Genomic DNA, 24,071 nt, shown 5'->3' on the forward strand with positions numbered 1-24,071 from the left:
AAGCTGAGTTTCTTGACATACTTTTGTTTTGCTAGTTCTCAATCTGATTGCATCGTGATTTGGAAATAAGTTATAAGTTAAATTACAACTAAGTTAGTTGTAAATGGGGTTGGAACTGGGATTTTCTTAGTTTGATGCAACTAAGAAAAAATACTCAAATTGTTAAATTTGATTCGTGATTTGTGCTAATTACGAGTTCTAAGATGGGTCATAACTGAGATTTGATGAATCTAAGTTAGTCCATGGGGCCTTCTATAGCACAGTTGTGTGATCTGTCAGTGTATACTTAAGAATTTGTATCGTCCAAAATCCTTTATTACTTTACTGAACCTACCTACCATTCCAATTTTTTCTGAGTCCTGACCAGCGGATACCTCTTCCAGCCGCGTGGATCACGCGCGCGGCCGCTCGTCTTCACCTGCGCTCAGGGCCACAGAACGCGGACGATTGATTCATTGCGGCAGCGTTCTCAACTACCCCGACTCTGTTACGGCCAACGGAATCCACTATCCCCAGGACATCAGCTCAAAAGAAGAACTGAAAAATGACCTAGCCTTGCAAGGCAGAATAATTGCATGCCCTTAATTAATTATCAATTGAAGTCTTTGCTCCTGGTCTAACAAAAACACATCCAATCTCATCGCGATTATATGGAGCGATTCCGTTTGTTTGTTTGTTTGGGAGGTCCATCCACGGAAGAATATAAACAATGCATACAGTACAGGTTAACCTTCGGGTCAAATCCCACCTCAACCTCTCCAGATCCATCCATGGATGAAGACGCCTTCACGGCCTTGTCAGCAGCTTAATTATCCCTTAGCACCAACCACACTCCACACAGCACAACAACACGAAACGGAGAGTAGAAAACGATAGCCAGGAGACTCCGCTTCATTTCCTTTCCTTGTCGCTGCTCTCTGAGAGGAAGCCGTGCGCACGCCACACGCTTCTCACTCCCCCGCCTCTCGTAGCTCGGACGAGCTCTTTCTAGCAGCCAAGGCAGATAGAGTGCCTCTGTACCGGCGACCAGAGGAAGAAGGAAGAGCGAGATGGCAGGCGCGTTGGGCGTGAAGGCGACGCCGTTCACGTATGCGGCGCACGTCCTGGCCGCCGCGGCGGCGGTCATGGTGCTCGTCTGGTGCATCCACTTCCGCGGCGGCCTGGCCTTCGAGGCCGTCAACAAGAATCTCATCTTCAACGTGAGTCCTCCTCCTCTCTTTCCTTTAATTTTCCCCCTCCATCTTGCAACTGCCCCTTACGTTCGCTTCGGTTGCAAGTCACATCACCGTGGCAGCTTTGTGAACAAAGAGAATTATTGGACCATTGTGTATGTTCGATACTACCTGCATCAGTACTCCTTGTCCTGTATCAGACGAATAGCTTCTATGCTCATGAATTATCTTGTGTTGCGTATGATTGATTCGTTGTGCTACAATACTAGTATAGTATCTAGCCTAATACGCACCATGCGAAATCAAGATAGCATAGGAACTGCAATTGAGTAATTCAAGCGCTCCTGATTGCCTGCAGCTCATGGCATCGTGCTCACATCTTTCTTAGTCAACGAGTGGTTTCACACTTAGGGCATCTCCAATCCGGCGACCCATCCCGCGCCTGCGCATTCGGATGGGTTCAGCCGGACAAATATGCGGCCCAACGCGACGACGCATCACAAATGGGGATGGCCGCGGCGTCCGGAACGACGTAAACCCGGCCTAAATCTGGGCTAGGTTTGCGTGGCTGCGGATGGCACGCGGCATCCGGCCACGTCCGGCTGCTGGCCTGCTCGTCTCCCTTGGGCCCACCTGTCGGTGACCGGGGAGGCTTATTAAATGTGGACTGGAGGGATATGTCCCTCCAGTCCACTCCCCACTCCATTGCCCACTCACCGAGCGCAACCGCCGCCATGGACCCGAAGCGACGGTTCGCTCCCAGAGCCAACGACGGGGAGGCCAGCAGCAGCCGCCGGCGCTGCAGGCCGCTGGAGGAAACCGCGGCGGCCTCCACATCGGAGAGGCCGCCCGCGGCGGCGCAGCATTGGCGCAACCGGCGCCGCTGCTGCTGCTGCCCAAGCCGGAGACCTCGGAAGAGGACCCCGACCTCCGCGCCACCCTCATCATCTCGGCGGCGGAGGAGGAAGCGAAGTGGCTGCAACTTCAAGCGGCCATTCGCACCTCCGCGATGGAGGAGGAGGCCCGGCAGGCGGTCGAGGACGCCGAGGCCTGGGCCTTGTACGACCATGCCCGCCGGGAGGAGGAAGCGACGCGGCGGCGCGAGGAGGCCAGGCTCCGCCGCGAGGAGCAGCAACGCCAGGAGGCCAGGCGCCCATTTTAGAAAGCACAACAATGGAAATGGGTAGTCAGTATTGGTCGCGGAGGAGCAGCAGCGCTAGGAGGCCAGGTGCCTCGCCTGGCAGGAAAGGGAGGCACAGCTCCGTGCTGCCGCGGCGGAGCAGCGGGCGGCTCCGGACCCCCATTCCGCCTAGGAGGAGGCCCTGTGGTCTCCGTGACCGGAGTCCCCGGCGCGGTCGAGCCCCAACAGTGCCTCGCCACCCGGGTAAGTCGTCGATGCCGACGGCGGCGACGGCTACGAGGACTAGGCGGCACACCGGCGGCCACCGCGTCCTCGACCAAACCCTAGATTAGGGTTTTTTATATTTGTTTTAAATTTAAAGCCCATGATATAGAGGGCTTCTTTTGTTAGTTATTTGCCCAAAATAGGGCTATGTACAAATTTGCCCAAAATAGGGCATATCCTTAATGAATTTTAGTTTAAATTTACTTATTTTTTGTTTTTCTTCAAATATGTGATGCGTCAGCGCGTTGGGCGCAGCGTGCGACCCAAACGGACACGCGGACGCGGGCCGCTGTCCGGGTGTCCGCGCGGCCACCCAAACGGCCCAAAACGGACGGTCCAGCGCGTTCGTTTGGGTCACCGGGTTCGAGATGCCCTTAAGCCATCTCCATCGGCCTGTTCGGACAACAAATGTGTGTGTTGAAGTGAGCCTAACTCACTTGGTTACGGAAGTGGATGTACAACCCAGCCAGTTCAAATTCTTAGGGACGCGAATTTGGATTCTTATTTTTTTTTAAATATCACCGTGGGGCTTCCCCTACCGTATTCCTTAAAAAAACAAATATGTCTGTTTTGGTCTGTTTAGATCGGCCCACTATAGAAATGTAATTGTGTCCTCTCTCTTGTCTATTTTGATCGGGGATAATCAGAGAGGCCGACACGTTCCTTTTTACGCATCGTCATGAACACTGCGGCGATTAATACCAGCCCGTCCCATCGTTAACAGACCCGCCAAGTTCCCGCGCGCACCCATACCATTTCCCTCGCCTGCGCCCTTCTGTTTCCCGTGCAAATATAAGAGGGACGGCGCCACTAGGGTGGCCGGACAAACCCTAGTAAACACCCCATGGCAAACCGTAGCACCGCCTAGAGCCGCCCGAGCAAGATGGCGTGCGCACGTACCCCGATGACTCCGAGACGGCGGAGATCGCCATGAGGGAGGAGTTCGAGGCGAAGGAGGCCGCCGTGTACACCGATCGGGCCGAAGGCGAGGAGCATTACTGGCCGTACATCGAGGGGATGATCGAGGTGGTTTAGGCTCCGCGGCACGGGAGGCCATCACCCAGTTCGAGGTCGAGGCAGCTAGGAATGCGATGGAGGCGTGGGAGGTGGACAGGATGCTGGCATCGGCGGTGAAGCTCAGGGCAAACGTCGGTGCTGACTTGGCTAAGGCCTAGACATCTCTAGCGGGGGCCCAAGTAGCGATGGCGGTGGTGCACGCGGCAATGGTAAATGTGCAACAGTCCGTGCCTGCGGCCGACGGGAACCTTGACAACGACAATCTCGAGGGCCTTGACGATAACGAGGTGGAGGATGTCAGCCACGATCAGTGGACTCTCCTAGGGTCGTTCCAGAGCGCTTGGCGTGATGATGCCGCTCGCCATCTCATGGTTGCCAAGCGGCAGGCGCCGAGGATGTGAGGACTGCCAGGCGTAGGGCCGCCGAAGACTCGAGGGTAGCCGCCCAAAGCACGGCACACGAGGCGGTGTTGGACACAATGCTGAGTTGGCTGGCAGAGGTAGACCAGGCGGGCGAAACAGAGGAGGTTGCAGCAGCGATCATAGAAATAGAGGAGGTGGCCGCGAAGGACAGAGCACGTTATTTTTCGATGCCGACATGGAGGTGGCCTTGCTGGCGGAGAGAGCCCGCTGGGATGCCTCCATGGAACGGGTGAAGCAATGCAGGGAGGCGGAGGAGGAGAGGGACAAAGGTCACCGTTACCTTGACTGGGCGAGTTCATGGCCCCGTCCAGGAGATGTGACACATTTGGAGCAATGTCGGGCGCACCAGGAGTGCGAGGTGTGGGGCTCGCGTCGGGTCCCTAGCGGTGCCGGTCCCTTCGGCCAAGTCGGATGGAGGACGTAATCAATAGGGTGCGCGACTGCGATAGCCTGAAAATGGTAGGGGCGCGCCATGATGTATAGATACAACCGTTATTTGTTTGGGTTAACGCTCTCTACAAGAAGATTGTTTATTTTGGCCAGATATTAATGATAACTCCCTAGTTATTATTATATGTCACTAACGGGCGGACCTGGGCGGACGCGGGAGGACTCGTGAGCAGTCTGCTACGAACGCATTCCTAACCTAAATTTGGGAATAGAATCGATTGATCCGCACGCCTTGGCCTACTGGTTAGGTTTTCCGTGTCTTCCTGTCAATGCGGTCCAAAACGGACCGCCTCTATCCCTTTGGGTCACACTGCCGAAGATTCTCTCAGACTAGTCACAGTTGAAAGTATCATATAACCATGCATATGATACCGATACATGATACTCCCTCCGTCCATAAATAGATGCCAAAGATTTATCTAAATTCGAATGTACTATATACACTAAATCATGATTAGATAAATTCAAATTTAGACAAACTTTTGACATCTATTTATTGGACAGAGGTAGTACTACATCTACATGTATGGTATCATGTAATAATAACATGTGCTTCTTATATAGTATATTGATTTGTAGGATCTTAATGTAAAAGGGTGAACGGAGTAAAAGATCTATTTAACATTAATTTTTCTTGTGCTACATGCTATGATACTGAATCTAACTATGATAATATGATGACCTTCCTCATCATTAATTAGAGTGACACATCAGTTTTTTGCATGCATAAGATACATGGTACTTTTATTATTTATTGTCTTATACATTAGAATTAGACCCCACAAATAATAGGGTCAAGACTTCAAAGCATGAACGGGCACACCACATGCATTTTAACAATTCTATCCGGGAGTCGGACTGGCAGAGTATCTTTTGAAAGGTATTAAACAATGGCACAAGTTCTTCCAGGACCAGGGTACACTTGTAAGGATTATTATTATCCTACAATATCCCCAGAATTGGATATACTTCACATACTAGTACAAGTCTGCTGTGTTTAGTACTTTAGTTTCGAAGCTTCTGGCTTTTGGCAGCTGCGCTTGCACATGAGCCTAATTAAGATTTCTGCGCCTTTTGTCTGTCAGTCCCAAACGGATCACCGACAAAATCACTGATATTTTTTATTATGGATTCATTTATGAAAGTTAACAATTATGATTTACGGCCTTGGTGCTTTCTTGTTACTACAACTACTTCAGTGCATTAGTGTAACCTAATAAAAGTTGTTATTTCAGCTATTTCATATTTTCTGCCGTTGTGCTATGTAATGCAGGTTCACCCTGTTCTTATGCTGATTGGGTACATTATCCTTGGTAGTGAAGGTAAGGATTAACCGTACAAGAATCACCCCTCCTCCCTAGTCTTTTTTTTTCGGTTGTACTATACTCTGTACACAACTACACATGAAGAACACTGATCGGTTGACTTCACTCGAATTTCATCCTTGCAGCCATAATGATCTACAAGTCGTTCCCGGGACTGAAGCACGACACAGCCAAGCTGATTCACCTGACCCTCCACGCCATCGCCATCGTTCTCGGCGCCGTCGGGATCTACTGCGCCTTCAAGAACCACAACGAGAGCGGGATCGCCAACCTCTACAGCCTGCACTCCTGGCTCGGGATCGGAGCCATTTCCCTGTACGGGATTCAGGTAATAAAATGGAATACATGGCTTGTAAAGTTTGCAGATCGTCAGCTAATGCGTGTCTGCCAATCTGAAGTGGATATTTGGGTTCGTGACCTTCTTCTTCCCCGGCGCGGCGCCGGACGTGAGGCGTGGGGCTCTGCCGTGGCATGCTCTGTTCGGGCTCTTCGTCTACATCCTGACGCTGGCGACGGCGCAGCTTGGGTTCCTGGAGAAGCTGACGTTCCTCGAGAGCTCCGGCCTCGACAAGTACGGCACGGAGGCGATCCTGGTCAACTGCACGGCCCTCGTCGTCGTGCTGTTCGGTGCCACCGTGGTCGTCGCCGCCGTTGCTCCCGCGGCTAAGGTGGAAGAACCGGAGGGTTATGCGCCGATTCCCGTGATCGGTTAGTACGCACGTGCTAGTCCAAAAGAGAGATTGTATGAGACATTGGTACCATGAGATCACGTGTAACCTTGCTTGTGTCATTCCGTCTATCGTTGAACCACTTAGGGAAGGGCAACAACAGTTCCCTTGTATCAAACTGTCGCAAGATTTCGCGTATGCTGTTTTCCTAGTTTTTGTTGTTAAGAATCTCTTGTTTCCCAAATACCTTTTTAGTGAAAACATAGCACTTTATTGATCTAAAATAATGTTTGAAATACAAAGACCATCAGGGGCCTGCAGGAGCCAAATCTGAAGGTGGCCAACACTATTGGAAACACCTGATTGTGCTAGTCAATGCGCTTTTGAGCTCGAAGCTCTGTTTTCATGCTTATGTCAGAAGGTTTGCAAATTGCAATGGCGAGTACCATATTGTAGCTCCCTGCAAACGGCTGTTCCATCAGTCGCCACCGTGATGCAATGGAGCTGTAGGTCCTGTGCCAGCGCCTCCCTACAGGCCATCGCCTCCACCACCACCAGGTCATTGATCCCCTGAATGGTAAGCATAGAGGCTCCCAGGAGCTCACGGAATCACTCCAGCAGACGACACCCACCGCTCCATCAGTCACTTTTGCTTCGGTGTCCCCCCTTATTTGAAATTTTGGTAAACAGAAACACATAAATGACCAAGATCTCTTCATACCTCTTCGTAACCAGGGACACAATGATTGAAAGTGAATAAAAATACATAAGTACAAGCCGTAGAGTAGGCCGCACGGTCTGTTTAAGTCTATATTATTCAGTAGTCAGACGTGCAGACAACGGTGTACACTGAAAACTGAAACATCCGTCGGTAACATATTTCTTCGGCCACATCGGCTGGTAGGAACATTGAGTACACCTAGTATATCTATATGAGGGTATATAGGGCTTGACATGGGTTTTTGCGGGCTAAAAGAAGAAGGCACCATAAAAAACTTACCACTTTAAGTTTTGGTAAGGGGGACACCAAAGCAAGCCTCTCAGTCAGTATGGGCCTATATGATTGTTACTCATATGTTCAGTAATATCCTCGTCTACCAAAACGCACCCCTGCAGAATTGCCAGCCTCTTCTTGCACAAGTATGATCCTATGGAGTTTATAATGGACTTGGTACTGGCCACACCTTTGTGGGAAAGGCCTTCAGTTTAGTTTAAGATTAATTTCATTTTTTACCCCCTAGTTTTCTTTTTGTGACAACAGTTACCCCTTTTAGTAGAAATTCCTCCCATTTGACCTATTTCGTTAAATATGTGCCACATTTTATCCATTTTAAAAATTAAAAGCGGTCTATCGGCTGGGCTTTGGCTTGTCATGTCTACTTAGTGGCTTGTCATGTTCACGGGTCCATCCCAGATCACTCCCCGCACCTCTAAATGAAATCAATCTCTGCACATTAACTAGTCCGTCTGTGATCAAATACGGATGCACGCTCGGCCGGCTAATACAAAGACAATATCAAATGTATTTGACCGGCGACTGCAAGTATCCTCCTATATTGCTTCGAATGGATATCGTCTACCATGTCCGTGCCTGGCGGCCGGCCCTACCATGTCGGTGCCTGGCGGGCCGCCTGAATTGGTGTAGTTCATCATCCCACCGGAAGTGCTAGCTAGGGTCATAGCCGAGCACGTTCTGCTGCTTGAGCGGGTGAGTGAAGAGTGGGATACGGGCATGATGCTGCTCCTAGAGCTTGCGCACCACCATTAGGCTGTAGTAAGCGATCACCACCACATGTGTTGTGTTGGGAGCAGTTGCAAGTCTCCAGCCATGGTGAAGTCCCACCGAACACCAGTAGATTAGAGAACTCTCTAGAGGTCTAGATGCATAGCTCAAGAAGGAGACAAAACAACAAAATAGAACACGCCAAATTGGCATGGGTCTCACTCGAACAAATCACCTATCTTAAAGGGGTAAAATCTGGCACATATTTCACTAAATGGGGTGACTAGAAAAAATCTTGTTAAATTGGGTAATTTCTGTCACAAATGACAAAATTGGGGTAAAAAATGGAATTCACTCTTAGTTTAAAGATGAGCTTTAGAGCATCTCCACCGGCGCTCCCCAAATAGGCGCCGGTAGAGGCGCCGACACAACCGTATGGGGGCACCGGCACTGCATCCTTCATTTGGGGATGTCGTTCCCACACCGGCGTCCCCACGTCGGCCCCAAAAACTTCTCTTTTCTTTTTTACAATATTTTGAAACAACATATCAATCACATAAATTATTCATACAATCACACAAATATAAAATAAATTATTCATACAATCACACAAATAAAAATTAAATTATTCATACAACAATTCAAATTAAATCTTGCATTGTTGGCGGCTCCTCGCACACAAATACGCAGCTAGATCCACCTGAAATTGAGCATAAACATCTGCATCTCGAATTTTCTGATGCATGTGAAGGAAATCGCCAAATTCTTGGGGTACATGCTCTACCTTAGCAAGATGCCCTTGATAATCAAATGGTTGATCATCATGCACATGTTCGTCACACTCGCTCTCAATGATCATGTTGTGAATGATCACACATGCGTTCATCACCTCCCATATCTGAGACTAAAACCAAGTGAGAGCAGGGTACCTAACAACGGCGAAACACTGTTGAAGCACCCCAAAAGCACGCTTAACATCCTTACGTGATGCTTCCTAGCATGTTGCAAATAAGCGTCCATCTTCGAAGCTAGAGCCGGGATTGTCTTCACAAATGTCGCATACGTCGGTTAGATACCATCAGCTAGATAGTACCTGTGTGGCTGTTTACCTCAAAGTTCGCAGCATGATCTTGTCCCTCAGCTAGCCTGGAAAACACCGGAGAGCGCTGCAGCACGTTGATATCATTGTTTGTTTCTGTCATGCCAAAAAAACGCTTGCCAAATCTAGAGGTATGGTCTGCCACCACCTCTAGAATGGCACTGCACTCACCGAGTATGCTCATTGTAGATCCCCTACCAAGAAAAGTGCCAATTCTTCCAGCCCCAATGCATACGATCAATGCTTCCGAGCATCCCAGAAAACCCTCGTGCTGCATTATTTTCCACGATCCGAGCTATATCATCTTCCCTTGGTGCTCTCAAATAGTCATTACCAAACACTCTATGACGGCTCGGCATAACCTGTAGAGAGTCTGTGAACATGTCGACTCCACCATCCGTAGGCACTCATTGGTTGTATCTGGAGGAGCTCCGTATGCAAGACAGCGCATTGCAGCAGTGCACTTCTGGACTGAGGTGAAGCCCCACAAACCTGTGCAATCTTGCTTAATCATGAAATAGTCGTCGTTCTCCTTGACGCCGAAGAAAATCTTCATGAACTGATCCTTGTTCATCCTAAACGAGCGCCAACATTCTTTCGGCGAATGATCGTATCATCGGTGAAGTATTCGGCGTCAAGCAACATGGCGTCGGCTATACAATGCCGGTTGATGTTCCTCCTCTTGCCTGGATTTGAGCCGCCGCGTCGAGGCACGGCGAACAAAGGCGGGCGAACGCGAAGCAAGCTCGTCAGAATCAGCTGTTGTTGTTGCCGCCGGACAACCTCAGCGTTCTGCTCCTCCGTGAATAGTTGCACCATCATCTCGTCGTCGCTGTCCAACGCAACAATCCAATGAACACCTTGCGGGCAGGGCGGTTGTGCGCTGCGGTGGCGGCGACCTCTGTTCCGGTCGAAACAGCAGCCGCCGGTCGAGGGGGTGGCGGCCATGTCGATGGACGGTGGTTCCTGGACAGGCGGCGGTGTCTATTGGAAGAAGGGGCGCGACGATGACGGTGGCGACGGCGACAGCGATCTAGAGGGGTGGGAGTCGGCTCGGGCGTGGGTGGGAGGTGGGGAAAGCAGTGCGTCTGGATGCCAGGCGGAGCCTATGCGCGGTTTTTGATGTGCCGCAAGGCGCCGGCGCGCTCGAGCCGCGCCCTCTACGAAGGGCCGGCACGGGCTTGCCGGCGCTTCTATTGGGCTCGAAAACTAGTCGACTCTTTGGGGCGCGCTGGTGTGAGCCCTTTTTGGTCATCATCTCCCAAAACGCTATCGGGACCGCTATGGGACGGTCCGGTGGAGATGCTCTTACATCTGGCAACTTCCTACCGAAAAAGATAAATTCAAAAAAAAAGTAAGCATAAACCGTATTTTTTGCTGGTACATGATCCCCTTCTGATAGCCCTGCAATGATGCAAGTCCTAGATACACTGCATTAAGCATTAGGAATACAATCAGAGAAAGAATAAACACAATACCAAAGCTGAATACTGGGATGGGAAAGAAAAGTATGTGCCTCCCCTCTGGCGATTCTCTTTAACAAGATATTTACAATACAATCGCCATTTCTTAGCAGCTATTAAGCATCGAAGAAACCGTGGCAAGGAAGCCTTTATATTTTCCAGGAAACGTTTGTACCACTGCCTTAGCTTTAGGTCTACTTAAATATTTTGTGGAAGCAAAAGCGTAAGTGAAAGCAAATCCAGCCATCGTAGAACATGCGCTTTTGGCCTTTGGGGTCACCGGACACAAAAAACAACTACTCCCTCTATTCGTTTTTACCATGCGTTGTGAGAGTGTCACAGATACCAAGGAGAGGCTTACAAGGTCTAATTCATGATAATTCTTTCTTTTGCAGGGGTACTAATTCTTCCAAAAAAAAAGAAACAATGCAGTAAACTGCCATATATGAAATAAGTTCCAAATGTTTTCACTTTAATTAGGTCTGGCACAATATATTATAGTTTGCACCAGGTCATGCGAAAGGTATGTTTAAAGATTAAAAAAACTGAAAATAACATACAAGTAATGTCATGAAATATATACATATAGTTTTTTTGTTGAAGAACATGACATATGGGACCCATGCAAAATAATACGTGTCTTTCTTTTTAAAAACATGTATGCATTTTGTAACTGAAATGGTCATATTTTTAACAAGCCACACAATGCAAATGTATGGATTTCTTTTTCATATTTTTGAAAAATGGTTATTTAGGGAACCTCGTGCAAAATGCAAGGTGCTAGACCTGGCCCAAAGTGAAAACTTTTGCATGACCTGCTGCAACGTGAAATAAGCGACTGGACAAAAGTATAAATTTGCTAAAGAAAAATATGTGATTCCAATAGGGGTGCCCTTTGAATTTTCTTTTAGAGACGATAAACAATGGATTTTCTCCTAGTGTTTCTCTGACAATAAATGTTTGCATGCTCCTAAAATTATGGTATGAAATTTTCTTAAGTTAAATGTATGTGAGCAGGAGAAGGCAACTCCTGGAGTGCATAAAATGCCTTAGGGCATGTACAATGGTAGGGAAAACATGTCTTCTTTTAGGTCATCTCTAACGGCGCGACGCAAACATCCGCTGAGCGATCGTTTGCGTCCGCAGACAGAAAAATGCGTCGGGTCCCTGCTCCAGCAGGGACCGGGCCGTCCACAACGATGCAAACTTGGACCAAATATGCGCCTCGAATGCATCTCTACGGACGCTGCGCGGAAGCGCAAAGTGTCCGCTCGCGTCTGGCGGACGTTTCATCGGGCCCACCTAACAGGACCCTGGCTTGATGCGTCTTTTCAGGCGCGCCAGCGACTGGCGCCGCTGCGTCGCTTCGGCAGTCTCCACCACGTTAATGGCGATGCCTCGCCTGCCGAGCGGCCGCCGCTCACCTCCGCCAACGTAGTAATGGCGACGCCATGCGTCCCACGGCCGTCGCCTGCCTGCGGCCTATATAAAGAAGGGCGCGCGCTCTTCTTCCTCATCCACTCCTCCACACAAACCTTAGCCGCCACAAGCTCCACTGTAGCACAGCCTAGCTCTTCTGCGCGACGCAACCAGGCCCGCGAGGAAGTCCACGGCGGGTCCTGGTGGCCGGCGAGGCGGTCGAGGCCGCGGGCCTGGGCGCCCCCGGGGCCGAGGCAGGGGCCACCGTGGTGGAGCAGCTACGGCCCAACGGTCATCGTCGTCTGCGTCTTCCTCGTCTTCGCATGAGGAGCGCTGCTTCGAGTTCCTTCTCCGCATCGACGAAGACCCACTCGGCATCAAGCAGCTCCCGGACAAGTTCGTCGATGGCGTCGAGCCGGCCCAGTTGAAGCTGCGGGAGGCCAGATGCAACTTCTGCCGGTGGCCTGTCGAGGTCTTGTTCGATGGGCAGGGCAAGATGTACCTGCACACGGGGTGGGACAAGTTCGCCCGCGACCTCGCGCTCGAGCCCAGCTGCCAGCTCATCTTCCTCTACGAGGGGGACGGCGAGATGATCGTCAAGGTGTTCGACGACACAGGTTGCCGCAGGCACTACCACACCAGCGAGTTCGGCTCGGACACCGACAGTTAAGACTGTTAGAGTGTTCTTTCTTTGCATCAAATTGGCCACGAGCCAATTGAAGTCAGTAGTGGTGGTTTCTGTATGTTCTTCCTTGGTGGGAGCAACAGGGTCATCATTGCCAATTGTATTTTCCAATTTGGGTGATTGAGTGTGCCCGAGAGTGTTCTTTCTTGGCAGCAAACATACGGAACCAACACTACTAGCTTTCCTCATTTTGCAATGTTTCAATTTGTGTCAACCATGGTTCAAACTATGTATTAGTTTGGGTAAACCATGTTCCAAATTATGTATTAGTTTGTGTAAACCATGTTTCCAATTATATGTATTAGTTTGTGTAAAACCATGTTCCCAATATGTAATGTATGAAACTATATTTAAATGGAGAAGAGAAAAAAATAAGTAGAAAAAATAAATGTGTCCCACTGGAGCCACACTCGGACGCAAACGGACGTACGGATAAAAACGATCATTTTTTAGTCCGCGGGGCGATGCAAACGAAGGCACGCGGACAATTTTGGACGTCTAAAATGCATCTCCCGTTGGAGATGCCCTTATCCCTTCACATCATGTAGAGAAGGCAAAAGATGTAATCCATACAATGCATCATCTCTTATTGTATTATATTATAACTAATAAGAATCAATTAATTTATATCAGGAAAATGAGTCGCTTAGGAAACACATATGGTACAATGGAGAAAATAGCCTTCTCTTATTTTAGAAGAGATCATCTCTTGGCTAAGAGAAGACACCCTTCTCTTTCTTCATTCTCTCTCCTCCAACTCAGCAAAAATTCAATGTGGTAGATCTAAGAGAAGGCTGACCACTGTATTGTACATGCCCTGACATCATCCTTCTCTCAGAGGTGCCATGTAGGATTTTTCTTAGGTGTAGGAGAGAGAAATAAGAAGAAAAAATGTTCCCTTCGTTAAGGGGATGATCGGTTAGAAGATAAGGGAAGAATATTTATCCATTGTACGACCAGTCTTCCCTTAGCAACATAATTTCCTACTAGATTTAACTATTTCTCATTAATTACTAGGCACGACAATACGAGATAATACATCGTATGACTTATTTATGTGTCCTTCCCTAGATAACGTGAGAGGTGAGAGAAGACATGTTTTCTCTACCATTTTACATGCCCTTAGGGCATGTTCAAGGTGGTGAAGTCAACTTTTCATTAGAGAGAGAATAAGAAAGTTGCCCTCCCTTAGCACCTAGTTAGGGGGCTCTCTTAGAAATTAAGAGAATTCTATCTTTTCCATTCACCGTATGCCAACCCATATTAACACAAATTTTCCCTAAAATTTATATAATTATCAATAATTGCTAGGATGATAATAAGAGATAATGCATTGTACGATTTTTATTTACTGTCTTCTCTCTAGATAAGGTGGAGGGCTAAGATAAGACTTACTTTTTCTATAATTGTATATGACCTTATCGTTCTTTCTAAGAGATGATGTCTTAGTTAAGAGAAAGCCAAACTCGCATTTACCATCCCGGCCGCCTCGCGGGCGATTTCAAAGGGCCCAGCCACCACCCCAAAAAAACAATCTAACTAGCCCCTACCATTATGTGGAACCTCGAACTTTCTCTAGGGTGAAAATCCATGATATAATTTTGGTTAGGTTGGGGAGACGTTTGTCACTATTCCCTAGAGATTATTGAAGAATCTATTTTACATATCGGATCAAAATTGTACACGCAACGACCATGAGTCTAGTGATTGGTGATCTATGCAGAAGTATTCTCGGGAAGTGGTGGCAATAATGAGTGACTTTATTTTTAATTGTGCTCTTCGAGTATTGAGTCTCGATTTTCAGAGTGAAAATCATAGGTATGTCTTTATGGAATTCTTGTCGTTTCCGTGTTGAATGCATTGTCTGAAAGCTTAGATTTTATCTGGAGTGAAAACCCATTATCTGATTTTGGTTGGATTGGGTAATGATGACGTTTGTGTACTGTTTTCTACCTAGAGACGCGCTACTGAAGAATCTCTTTTGCATTCCTGATGTTGCCATTGGTGGTGGGTTTGAATCCAGCTCTGCATGCGGTTGATTATATCAATGGGATCCTTTTTCTTTCTTTTTTTTTTAAAAAATGGCTATATGTATCCTTGATGTCTTGGTATGTTCTTGACATTATGTTGGTGCAAAATCTGCGAGTAGTTGGTATCCTCTTCATATTAATATAATTTCTTTTGTCGAAAAAAAAGAAGACAATCCGTTTTTCATTTATGTCTCTTCCAACTCAACAATCACGTTATGTGGCATTTTTCATGTTATGAGGCATTAATAAGATAAGATCATTATACATGCTCTTACTTGGTTCACTATAAAGTAGAGGCAACACTTCTCTAGCATTTGTGATCAAACCGAACCTACAATGAGCCATTGTGACCTTATTCTTTTGCAGGAGAATGATACCATTGTGATAATGTTTTCTCGATTATTTTATCTAAAGGAATGATGGGACCGAAAAATAGAAATGAGTTATCCTGCACCTAGACCAAGACAAAGACTTGCCAATTGAGTAGGAGTACTAGTGCATAAAATGATTCCCCAATTCTTTTAGGATCATGCTTTTTTTACTTATAATTAGGCTGGTGTTGTGGATATGATTTAACGAATTCAACGGTAAATCCATTTCGATTTCATGTTTCTTAATTTTGCTTCTTTCGGTGTGATCAACGGAGATGAACCAGGGAATAAAGCATTCCCATAATGCACCTGCCCTTTAAATCTGCACTCATAAAAGGACTCGGCTGTCATATCGAAACCCCCTTTTCCTCTTGTGCTTTGGACTAATGGGCCACATAATATCTATTTTTAAATTTGTGGTTTGTGAACTTGATGTGTGTTGTGACTTGGGGGCTTGCACCACTCAATAACGAGAGTACCTGGTGAACAAAACAGCAATGTTAATCTCCTGTTGGAGAGCAAAAGCATGGTACTTTTCATACACCTTTTAACTGAACTGAACCACGTCGGCAGCTCCTGTAGAAGCAAAGGTGGATATCTTGTAGGCATGGAACACTCGTTTGATTATGACTCGCCGGGACCGTGAACGTGATCTCGATCCTTTGACTTGCTAAAAACTTATCCCAATCTCGTGAAGAAAATGAAGGCAACATAAAGCAGGAGAAGAGAGTCTGCATCTAATTACAGTGACCAGTCCCAGGGACGCCACCAGGAAAGCCAGTCGTTTTGTCGACCACAAATTGAGTTAAACCCACGCGACAGACTGCACAGTGAACCTGAAAACACAGGATGATTGAGCTCAGACACTTCAGAGGTGTGTGTTAGCTTGGAAGCACTGTGTTGGCAATAAACGCCAAGATCTATCCGTGCATACGCTTGTGATCGACGAACAATGAACAGTCCTTTGATTGACTACCTGTTGTACCCAACATAGACCATCAGATACTGATCTGTCTACTTATGCATACGCAGGTCCACTTACAGATAGAAGTATTTCAGAATACATGCTTCTTCGTACATACGTACACTGTTGCACCCAGCTACAAGATTCTGTACGTAATGCGTTCAGGTTGGCAGAATCTCCAGCGAATCGACAAATACACAATGAGCTGTCGTCGATAATTATGTATTTCTAGATGATAGAGCTCCTCGAGCATTAGCTAAGCTTACAGATCATCGTTCCATTTTCTAAACCCTTGTCTGAAGATAAAGAATGCATACGTCTTTATCAAGGAAAAGCAAGGCACAGATACAGTTTCGCCCACATATAGAACTATGCATCGTTTAAACATTGTCTTGCCTCAAAGAAAAAACAGTAACGGAACAGCTGGGAAACGAGAAGAAGAAAAATCTTCAGAAGGTACCAGGACAGGTTGGTCCAGGTGGTACGCAGCTGAAAGCAACCACCACTATCCTCCAAAAACTCCATTAACTAAGGCCAAGAGCCATGTATAAGCAGCTCATAGGGATTTGGATGCATGAACTAGAAGCCTAATCCAGACGGGGAGCGTTTGTGGCTGCAACGTTTGCAGCGTATCAGCATGATGTTCCCCTTAATCTGAATGGAAGAGAATTGTAAATATAGATACTGCAGACATGGGTGTAAATGAATCGCAAAAGAGGTCGATCGACGCAATTGGTGGGTTTCCGACAGGCATCACTTTCGAGCTCGATATCCCGCGATGCATCCAACACATCCAGGGACCCGCGACGATGTCGATGCACGATTTTTAAAACTCGCCTGCACACAACTTGCGCTCGTCTGCTTCCGTGGTACACGATTTAGGCTGATTCAGTACAATCTTAAAGGCTGTAGCGAAGATATGCGTATATGGGTGTGGTTATTTCTCAGTCGATTGAGAATTAACTTCGTTCTCACTCACATGATGTCATTAAGTTTTAGTTGCAACTCATGTTGCAACTGATAACTAGCACGAATCACAAAACAAATCTAATAGTGTAGGAGTTGACTGAGCACGAGCTTAGTTCTCGGCTAGATGAGAACTAGCAAATCCCTACACATATATATGTACGATTTTGAAAAATTAGATTTGTGTTAAGAGTATTGTGTGTTATATTTATCACTCTTTTTAAAGAGTACTTCCACCGTTTTGTAATTCTTGTACAAGATTCAGACATAGATATATGTATATCAGGGACAAGAATTATGAGACCGAAGGAGTATTTGTTAAGAGCATGATTTCCAAAACTCACCGGCACGCTAGGGCTGCAAATGATTCAAATTGGAGCGAGTCAGATTAGGCTCAACTCAGCTCATACTAAAATTGAGTGAGCTCATACTGTTTCGAGTTAAATGTTAAGCCATGAAATTTAGTTCATACTCATCTTGTAAGGATCTCGAGTTGATCTTAACCTAGTTTTGAGCTATGAAAGTCAATAACTTTTTTATTATTTCTTACAAAACGAAAAAAGATAAGTCCCATCCACAACATACAGAGAAGAAATAAGTTAAACATCCTGAGTCAGCTTAATTAAGTTCCAAAGATGGTAGAAGGAATAAATCCAATCCACATCATATAAGGTAATAGATTATCATATTTCCTTTTAATATATAACATAGTCATTATTCATAATTATATTTTTTGAGCTACCGAGTTTAATCAGGTGAGCTAGTATTGGCTCACAATCAGCTCATTTTTCAATTGATATATATAAAACACTTATGCTCAGCTCATTTCTTTTCAAGCTGATCTCAAGTTGAGCTAAAAGACGACTCGATCTCAAGCGGCTCACGTGTCGTCTCGAGCTTTACGTGTCCCTACCTGCACGCAATTTGCCTTGCTCTTGTCTGATTCAGCAGTACCAAAATGTTAAGATGAAGAGAGAGGAGAGTTGTTTTGGCTCACATGTGCAAATAAACCTATTATAAAAGTATATAAAAACAAAATGTCAAATAATTTTGAAATAAAATTTTGTGAGTACATATAGATATTCTATGTTTGCACACAAGTTACGAGGAATAAGAACATTTTATATGGCCTATGTAAAAATAGAAAAAAAAAATGTGAATAGTCATGTTAGAGCATCAACATGCTGGTACACAAAAATTATTTCTTTTTTCCTGAAAAAATGTGTACGTACGTAGAATATTTAGATATATGTATGCAATTTTATTTCAGAATTATTTAATATTTTAAAATATGTTTACACTAATGAGTTCATATCCACGCGTGAGCCGAATTGGATTTCCCGAGAGGAATATGTTTTAGGAGTATAGTGCTATATTTCTCGCTTTGTTTTTTGTGGTGCCTTGCAAACTTGATGATGTGATCCGACTGTTATTGTACGGTTAGTTACATGCTGTCTGATTAAACGGTGTGAAAATGATATGACAAGACTCTGTGATATCTACTAGTATCTCCGTAACACAAAAGGAAAGATTTTTATGCGTAGCCTGGATTCCATACGTACGTGCCGACGACGTAACCAAGAGCGTCCAAGTAGTAAGATTCACTTGTTTATAACGCGTTACTATGTTTAGCTCCCGGCTGTTGCCAATTATTGAATGGCATAGCTGTGTCTGTTTGTCCTCACCAGCAAAGCACCTTCTCTTCTTGTCTATTTGTCCGCTAAGCTATATCGTCCAACCCACAGCATTGGACAGTTGCACAAGCTTCTTGTTTAATACGTAACGAGAAGAGTTAGTTGCTCAGCGACAATAGCCTTTGGACTTTGGTTTAGTTTGGTTGCTGCCACAACCTACCCTAATTTTGAGCAACGGTTTGGCAAGTTAAAGGATTTTTGTGGATCTTTTAGGACGAATAAGTTTTTATGTGGTAAAATTTTAAAATCTGTTAGAACACTAGAAAAACAATTGTAGAAAGTAATTGTTTTGTACAGTTATGTGTATTTTTTCGCTGGCACTTCCTATTTTTTTTCAATAAATGGCATCCCCTATATCAATCGAACACAATGGCAATAGCTACCACAATGAAGACAAACTAAAAACAGTAATCACACACTTAATATAGAAAAAATATCTAGTTGTGTGCATCCTTGTCGTGGAAACCAGAAATAATACTCCATCCATAAAAGGATGTCGGAGATTTATCTAAATGCAGATATATGTATACACTAAAGAGTGTCTAGATACATCCATACTTAAACAAACTTGTTATATCCTTTCATTGACAGAGGTAGTAGAATTTTCCATTGTCAAAAAACAAGTTTGGAAAATGTGTCGAGTAACCCAACACTAAGTAGAACCTTTTTTAGCCTTTTCCTACACGGTTGTATATGTGCAATTCAGATTTTGGACTGAAATTTGAACTTGAAAGTAAAACAATAGGTTTCTCTCAAACCGTATGTCAACTTTACCTTAAATTTATTAGATTTGTCATCTGATAAATGCTTGCCTTGGGGGCATTGCAAACAATTTGAACGTCCGTCTATTCCATGATCACACTTTTGGCTTTTTAGTTTGTTCCAAGCATGTGTGTTTCTAACCAAATTAGTTGTGGTTGTTATGTTGCTCATATTTCAAGGTATTCTTCTTCCTTTGTGGAAATGGAGGGCCAAACCATGTCCCTGAGTTCAATCTCTGGACTCAAGAGGAAGAACAGTCCTGCAAGAGTGCGACATTCCAGAAAAAAATGTTTAACCATGTTGCTAAGCCCCCCTTGATGGGAGCTAACACAGTTTGTTTGGGTTCTCCAATGGTGATTGGTTTCGGTCCTTCCGAAGAACTGTCGGTTACGCTCTTGTTCTTGCACCGTCTAGATTCTAGAGATTGAATAGAACTTAAGGACGTCATTAGAGATCAGATTTCCATTGATTAAACTTTAGAACAATTCCACTAAAATGCCCATGACAACGTGATTCAATCACCCTAGATGGCCTTTCTGCTCCAAAGAAGCATGAATCGGAAGAGCTATTCTCTCAAAAACTTAATGTCACCCAAATTATGCTTTTTCAAATCCCCGAGAAAGTGGCATATCAATCAGAAGGATCTTACCCAAGTACTACATGTAAACTCTAGTTGGTTGAAAGTACACGTTAACTAGCTTCTTCATATCCCTCTACGAGCCTTGTAAACCAATGTATCTCTGCGCCGACTGCTCCATCAATCTCCATCTGCTAGCCTATCATGGCCAATTTTCTGGTGGATCCGACCCCCTTTGTCCTCAACATGTATCACATCCTTGAAGTGGCTAATTGCCTACAACATTGCATATATCATGAGTCTGAAGGTGACAAAGTGTTAACCGTGTTAATGCCCATAATGATGGGTTTGGATTTCTAGGAAGGAGAACGATGGTGAATCAACAAACTGGTCAGCTAAACTAGGCAGCCGATGAAAAATATGATCAAGGTCGAATCGCCGATATTGTATTATGCAAGAACTAGGGTTACATGGTATTGCGTCCGGTTCAATCCGTCCGCTCGGTGGCTCCTCCTAAGTCTTTATATACTAGGCTAGGTCTCGAGTCCGCCTCGAGGAGTAATTACATCGTATAAGTCGACTCATCCGATATGAACCTAACTTTCCTATTTTGATATGCATTGGGCTTCAACTCCATGTTGGTTCCTTCATGGGCCTTCGCCTATTCCTTCCTGGTCTTTGCACCAGGGATGGTAATATTAAGTACCGATATGGTATATCCATGTTAGAAGGAATCCAAGCTAAAAATGAGGATGCGTCATTATCCTAGTCACTCCGACTACGGATCCTCAGGTTCTCCTTTTCACTAGGATTTTTCTGCATAGTTTCATTGAGGGATAGTTGGGTTTTAGCATACATATAATTCAACGCACTACTCATGAAACGACATATATCAAGATAAGCGTGTTTGCTGTTAGAGACCGGCTTGTTGACCATAGTCCCTTTAACTTCTAGGATGGAGTAATCTCTTTTATGAACCATAATCAGGGAATAAATCATAGTATTTTTCCTACAATCAGGAGTGTTGTCTGATGTTACTAGTTCCCCACTGGATCTGTGGAATATTCATTACATTAGAGGAGTCATTCGGGATTTTGGAGTGCTTGTTTCCTTGGATGAGGATACTAGTTCAGATGCTTCTATTATTATTGAAGCAAGAGTTGTTGTATTGCATCTTATTCCTCACAATTGCATTGTGTCTTCATGGTAAAAGTTTCCAAGGGGGATCCTAGTTTGTTCCAATTTATATCGTCAAACATAAGGCTCCTTGGAAATCTTCCTGCTGATGAGGAAGTCATTGATGGACCAACTCTTCATGCCAATTATGCCTTCTAACATTGTCCCAACTCTTAGGTAGCAAGATAGGTGCACAGTTGGCCATTGTGGCAGCAAGAAGATAATGTTGCAGTTCAACATCAAAATGTTGTGGATACACATTTCAATGTTGTAGGGCAGGATCTGAATGTTATTTTTCCTAGGCTAGAGTTTTCCATCTTGATGATGTGTCTCGTGTGAATGACTTTGATCTAAATAGTGGTCCTCATCAGCTGGATGAACATGAATTCCCGGATATAAATTGATGAGGACATCCCTACTACACTACTACCTCCGTCCTTACAAGATGAAGACGATGCTGCTGTGAAGCTCAAGTCCAATGAAGTCAGGATTGGACCAATGACACGAGCTCGTGCGAAGTTACTTAAACAACAGGTGAATTTGTTCCTAAGTGATACTTTGATCGATGAGAACTTTATACTACCTAAGTCCTATTACTTATGTATGATCAGGTATGAAGTAGGAGCAATCATCGCACGAGGAGGATAGGAGCAGCTGGACAAGAAGCTTGACGTGAAGCTGGACATGGAGCTGGACATGAAAACTTCCCATGGACGCGCGAGGGAGGAGCGGGAGGCATGCGCGAGAGGAGGAGATGTAGTTCAGGCCGGCGCCGGGCCCGGTCAGACCGGTCGTGCCGCCGGGCCACCCAGCCCCAGCCCCGGTTCAACCGCCTTCCATGCCGGATCAGCCCGGTCAAAACCGGGCGCCACGCTTGTGCCAGCCGGGCACTATCCAGTAAGCTTGGACGCCTAGCCCGGTTCCCACCCGGCGCCAGACCCGGTTGAAACCGGATGGCCCGGTCCCAGGCCCGGTCGACCGGCCGTATGACCGGCCGACTCCGAGTCTATCTCGACCAGATCCGATCTGGGTCGGTTTTCTATGTAACTTTTCGACCTGAGGTCGTCCTGAACCCCTATATAAGTGTCCAGGACGCCCCCAAATTAGGTTTAGACCACGTTTAAGATAAACCCTAGTTCATAGTTGATTGTTTTGCAACTCTATTGAATCCCTACACCATATTGCCTTGATTTGGTGTAAACTCTGAAAGTCTTGTGTGATTTGCTGTTCCATTGGGAATTAGACGGTTGCAACTTACTGCTTCGTGGTCGGCGGCTACGTGCGCAAGTGTGTGGAGTTGCGAATATCTTGCAGGGTTCAGAGTTGTTGCATTGGCGACAGGGACCAATCGAGAGATCTCGTTGCGTCATACAAGTTATCATCCACTTCATCATCAAGTTACCTCCGTTGTGTTCATCCCGTGATCATCATCACCACTGTTGCTTACTGAGAAGATCGGGCCGCCCCTTATCATCTTGGTATCAGATTTCAGTGTTTCCTCGGTAAGCCATCCACAATCCACCCCATAGTTGAGTTGTGAGTGTTTTCCTATCCAGAAAAAGCCAAAAATATTAGGGTTAGGGTTTGTCATAGCCTTAGATTGCACTAATTTCGAGTTTTAGTTGCTTTTCGTAGTTGTTTTTGCGTATCTTTTTCTTCCATCTAGTATTGTTAGGGTTTATGTCTCCGCTTTCATCTAGAGTCAGTTTTTGTTGCTCCGAGTCCACATAGCATACAGTGTGTTTGTCCAAACCATAGCCACAGCCTTTCGATATAAGTGACTAGGAACTTCCCCAGAAGAGACTAGTTTTACCGCTCGACAGGCTGCTCATTAGGGTTTTGGTGCTTTGCATTATCTGTTGGCCGTGTTATCAAGGAGTTGAGTCATAAAAAAAGAGAACTTTGAAAAGAAGCAAAAAGAGCTACATAGTTGCGTGTGATAAAAAAAATTCCAAAAAGAAAAAGTGAAGTGCTAGTACAATCAAGTGAAGGCCTGAGTTTTCTTTAACTGCACCCGTAGTTGAGCAATCTTGTGCATGTCCCGTTGGTGCAAATAGGTAGCCCACCTACAGCCCCACATATACCCTGCTTTGTCGTGTGATTGTTCTTATACCCTTGATATTCGCTTCGCTACATCTGTGCACTAGTCATCACTACAAGTGGTAAGCAATACTAATTCACTTTGGAGCGGTAAGATTTCCTTTTCTTATCAGTTTTGAGTGAGTTGTGAGAGTACCACCATATATATTTGTTTTAGTGCACTAATCTACTAACCATGTCTTCCAGTGATGAGAAAATTGTTAACCAGAAAAACAAAGATGCTGCTGATGTGATGACATGGAGGGAGTATGAAGCTCTTCATAATGAGATGCGACGTGAATTCCACGTTCAGGACGAAGAACTAAAGGAGACCATTGACGGGTTTCCAAAAAGTTGGATACAACTAATGCGACCGTCAATGCTATGCAAGATCAAATTACGGATATTCAGCGCAATATTCAAGCGTTGACACTCGTTGTTGATAATTTGACCCAACAACAACAACAACAACATGAAGATGAAGATGAAGATGCTGAGCTTCAGGATGAAGCACCTGGTGTTGGTCGTGGTGCTGGGCGTGGTAACCGCGGTCGTGGGTTCGTTGAACTCGGACGCCAAGGTCGTGGGCTTGAGGAAGAAGACG

The 24,071-nt window shown here is 45.6% G+C and overlaps 1 protein-coding gene across 1 annotated transcript; it reads left to right on the plus strand.

The window, feature by feature from the left end:
* The first annotated feature begins 793 nt into the window (after positions 1–793).
* Positions 794–6,761, plus strand: LOC124675238 (probable ascorbate-specific transmembrane electron transporter 2). Its single transcript, XM_047211305.1, has 4 exons — positions 794–1,199; positions 5,740–5,788; positions 5,917–6,119; positions 6,190–6,761. The coding sequence occupies exons 1-4, from the start codon at positions 1,050–1,052 to the stop codon at positions 6,502–6,504; spliced, it is 717 nt and encodes a 238-aa protein (XP_047067261.1). The 5' UTR covers positions 794–1,049; the 3' UTR covers positions 6,505–6,761.
* Positions 6,762–24,071: the final 17,310 nt, after the last annotated feature.

This window comes from Lolium rigidum, chromosome 7 (assembly GCF_022539505.1).
Source record: "Lolium rigidum isolate FL_2022 chromosome 7, APGP_CSIRO_Lrig_0.1, whole genome shotgun sequence".
Classification (NCBI taxonomy): Eukaryota; Viridiplantae; Streptophyta; class Magnoliopsida; order Poales; family Poaceae; genus Lolium; species Lolium rigidum.

Excerpts from the sequence above, each read along its gene's own strand:
- LOC124675238 (XM_047211305.1), top strand. The coding sequence starts at position 1,050 with ATGGCAGGCGCGTTGGGCGTGAAGGCGACGCCGTTCACGTATGCGGCG. Across the intron at positions 1,200-5,739 it reads ACAAGAATCTCATCTTCAAC|GTTCACCCTGTTCTTATGCT; the intron begins GTGAGTCCTCCT and ends TATGTAATGCAG. Across the intron at positions 5,789-5,916 it reads CATTATCCTTGGTAGTGAAG|CCATAATGATCTACAAGTCG; the intron begins GTAAGGATTAAC and ends TCATCCTTGCAG.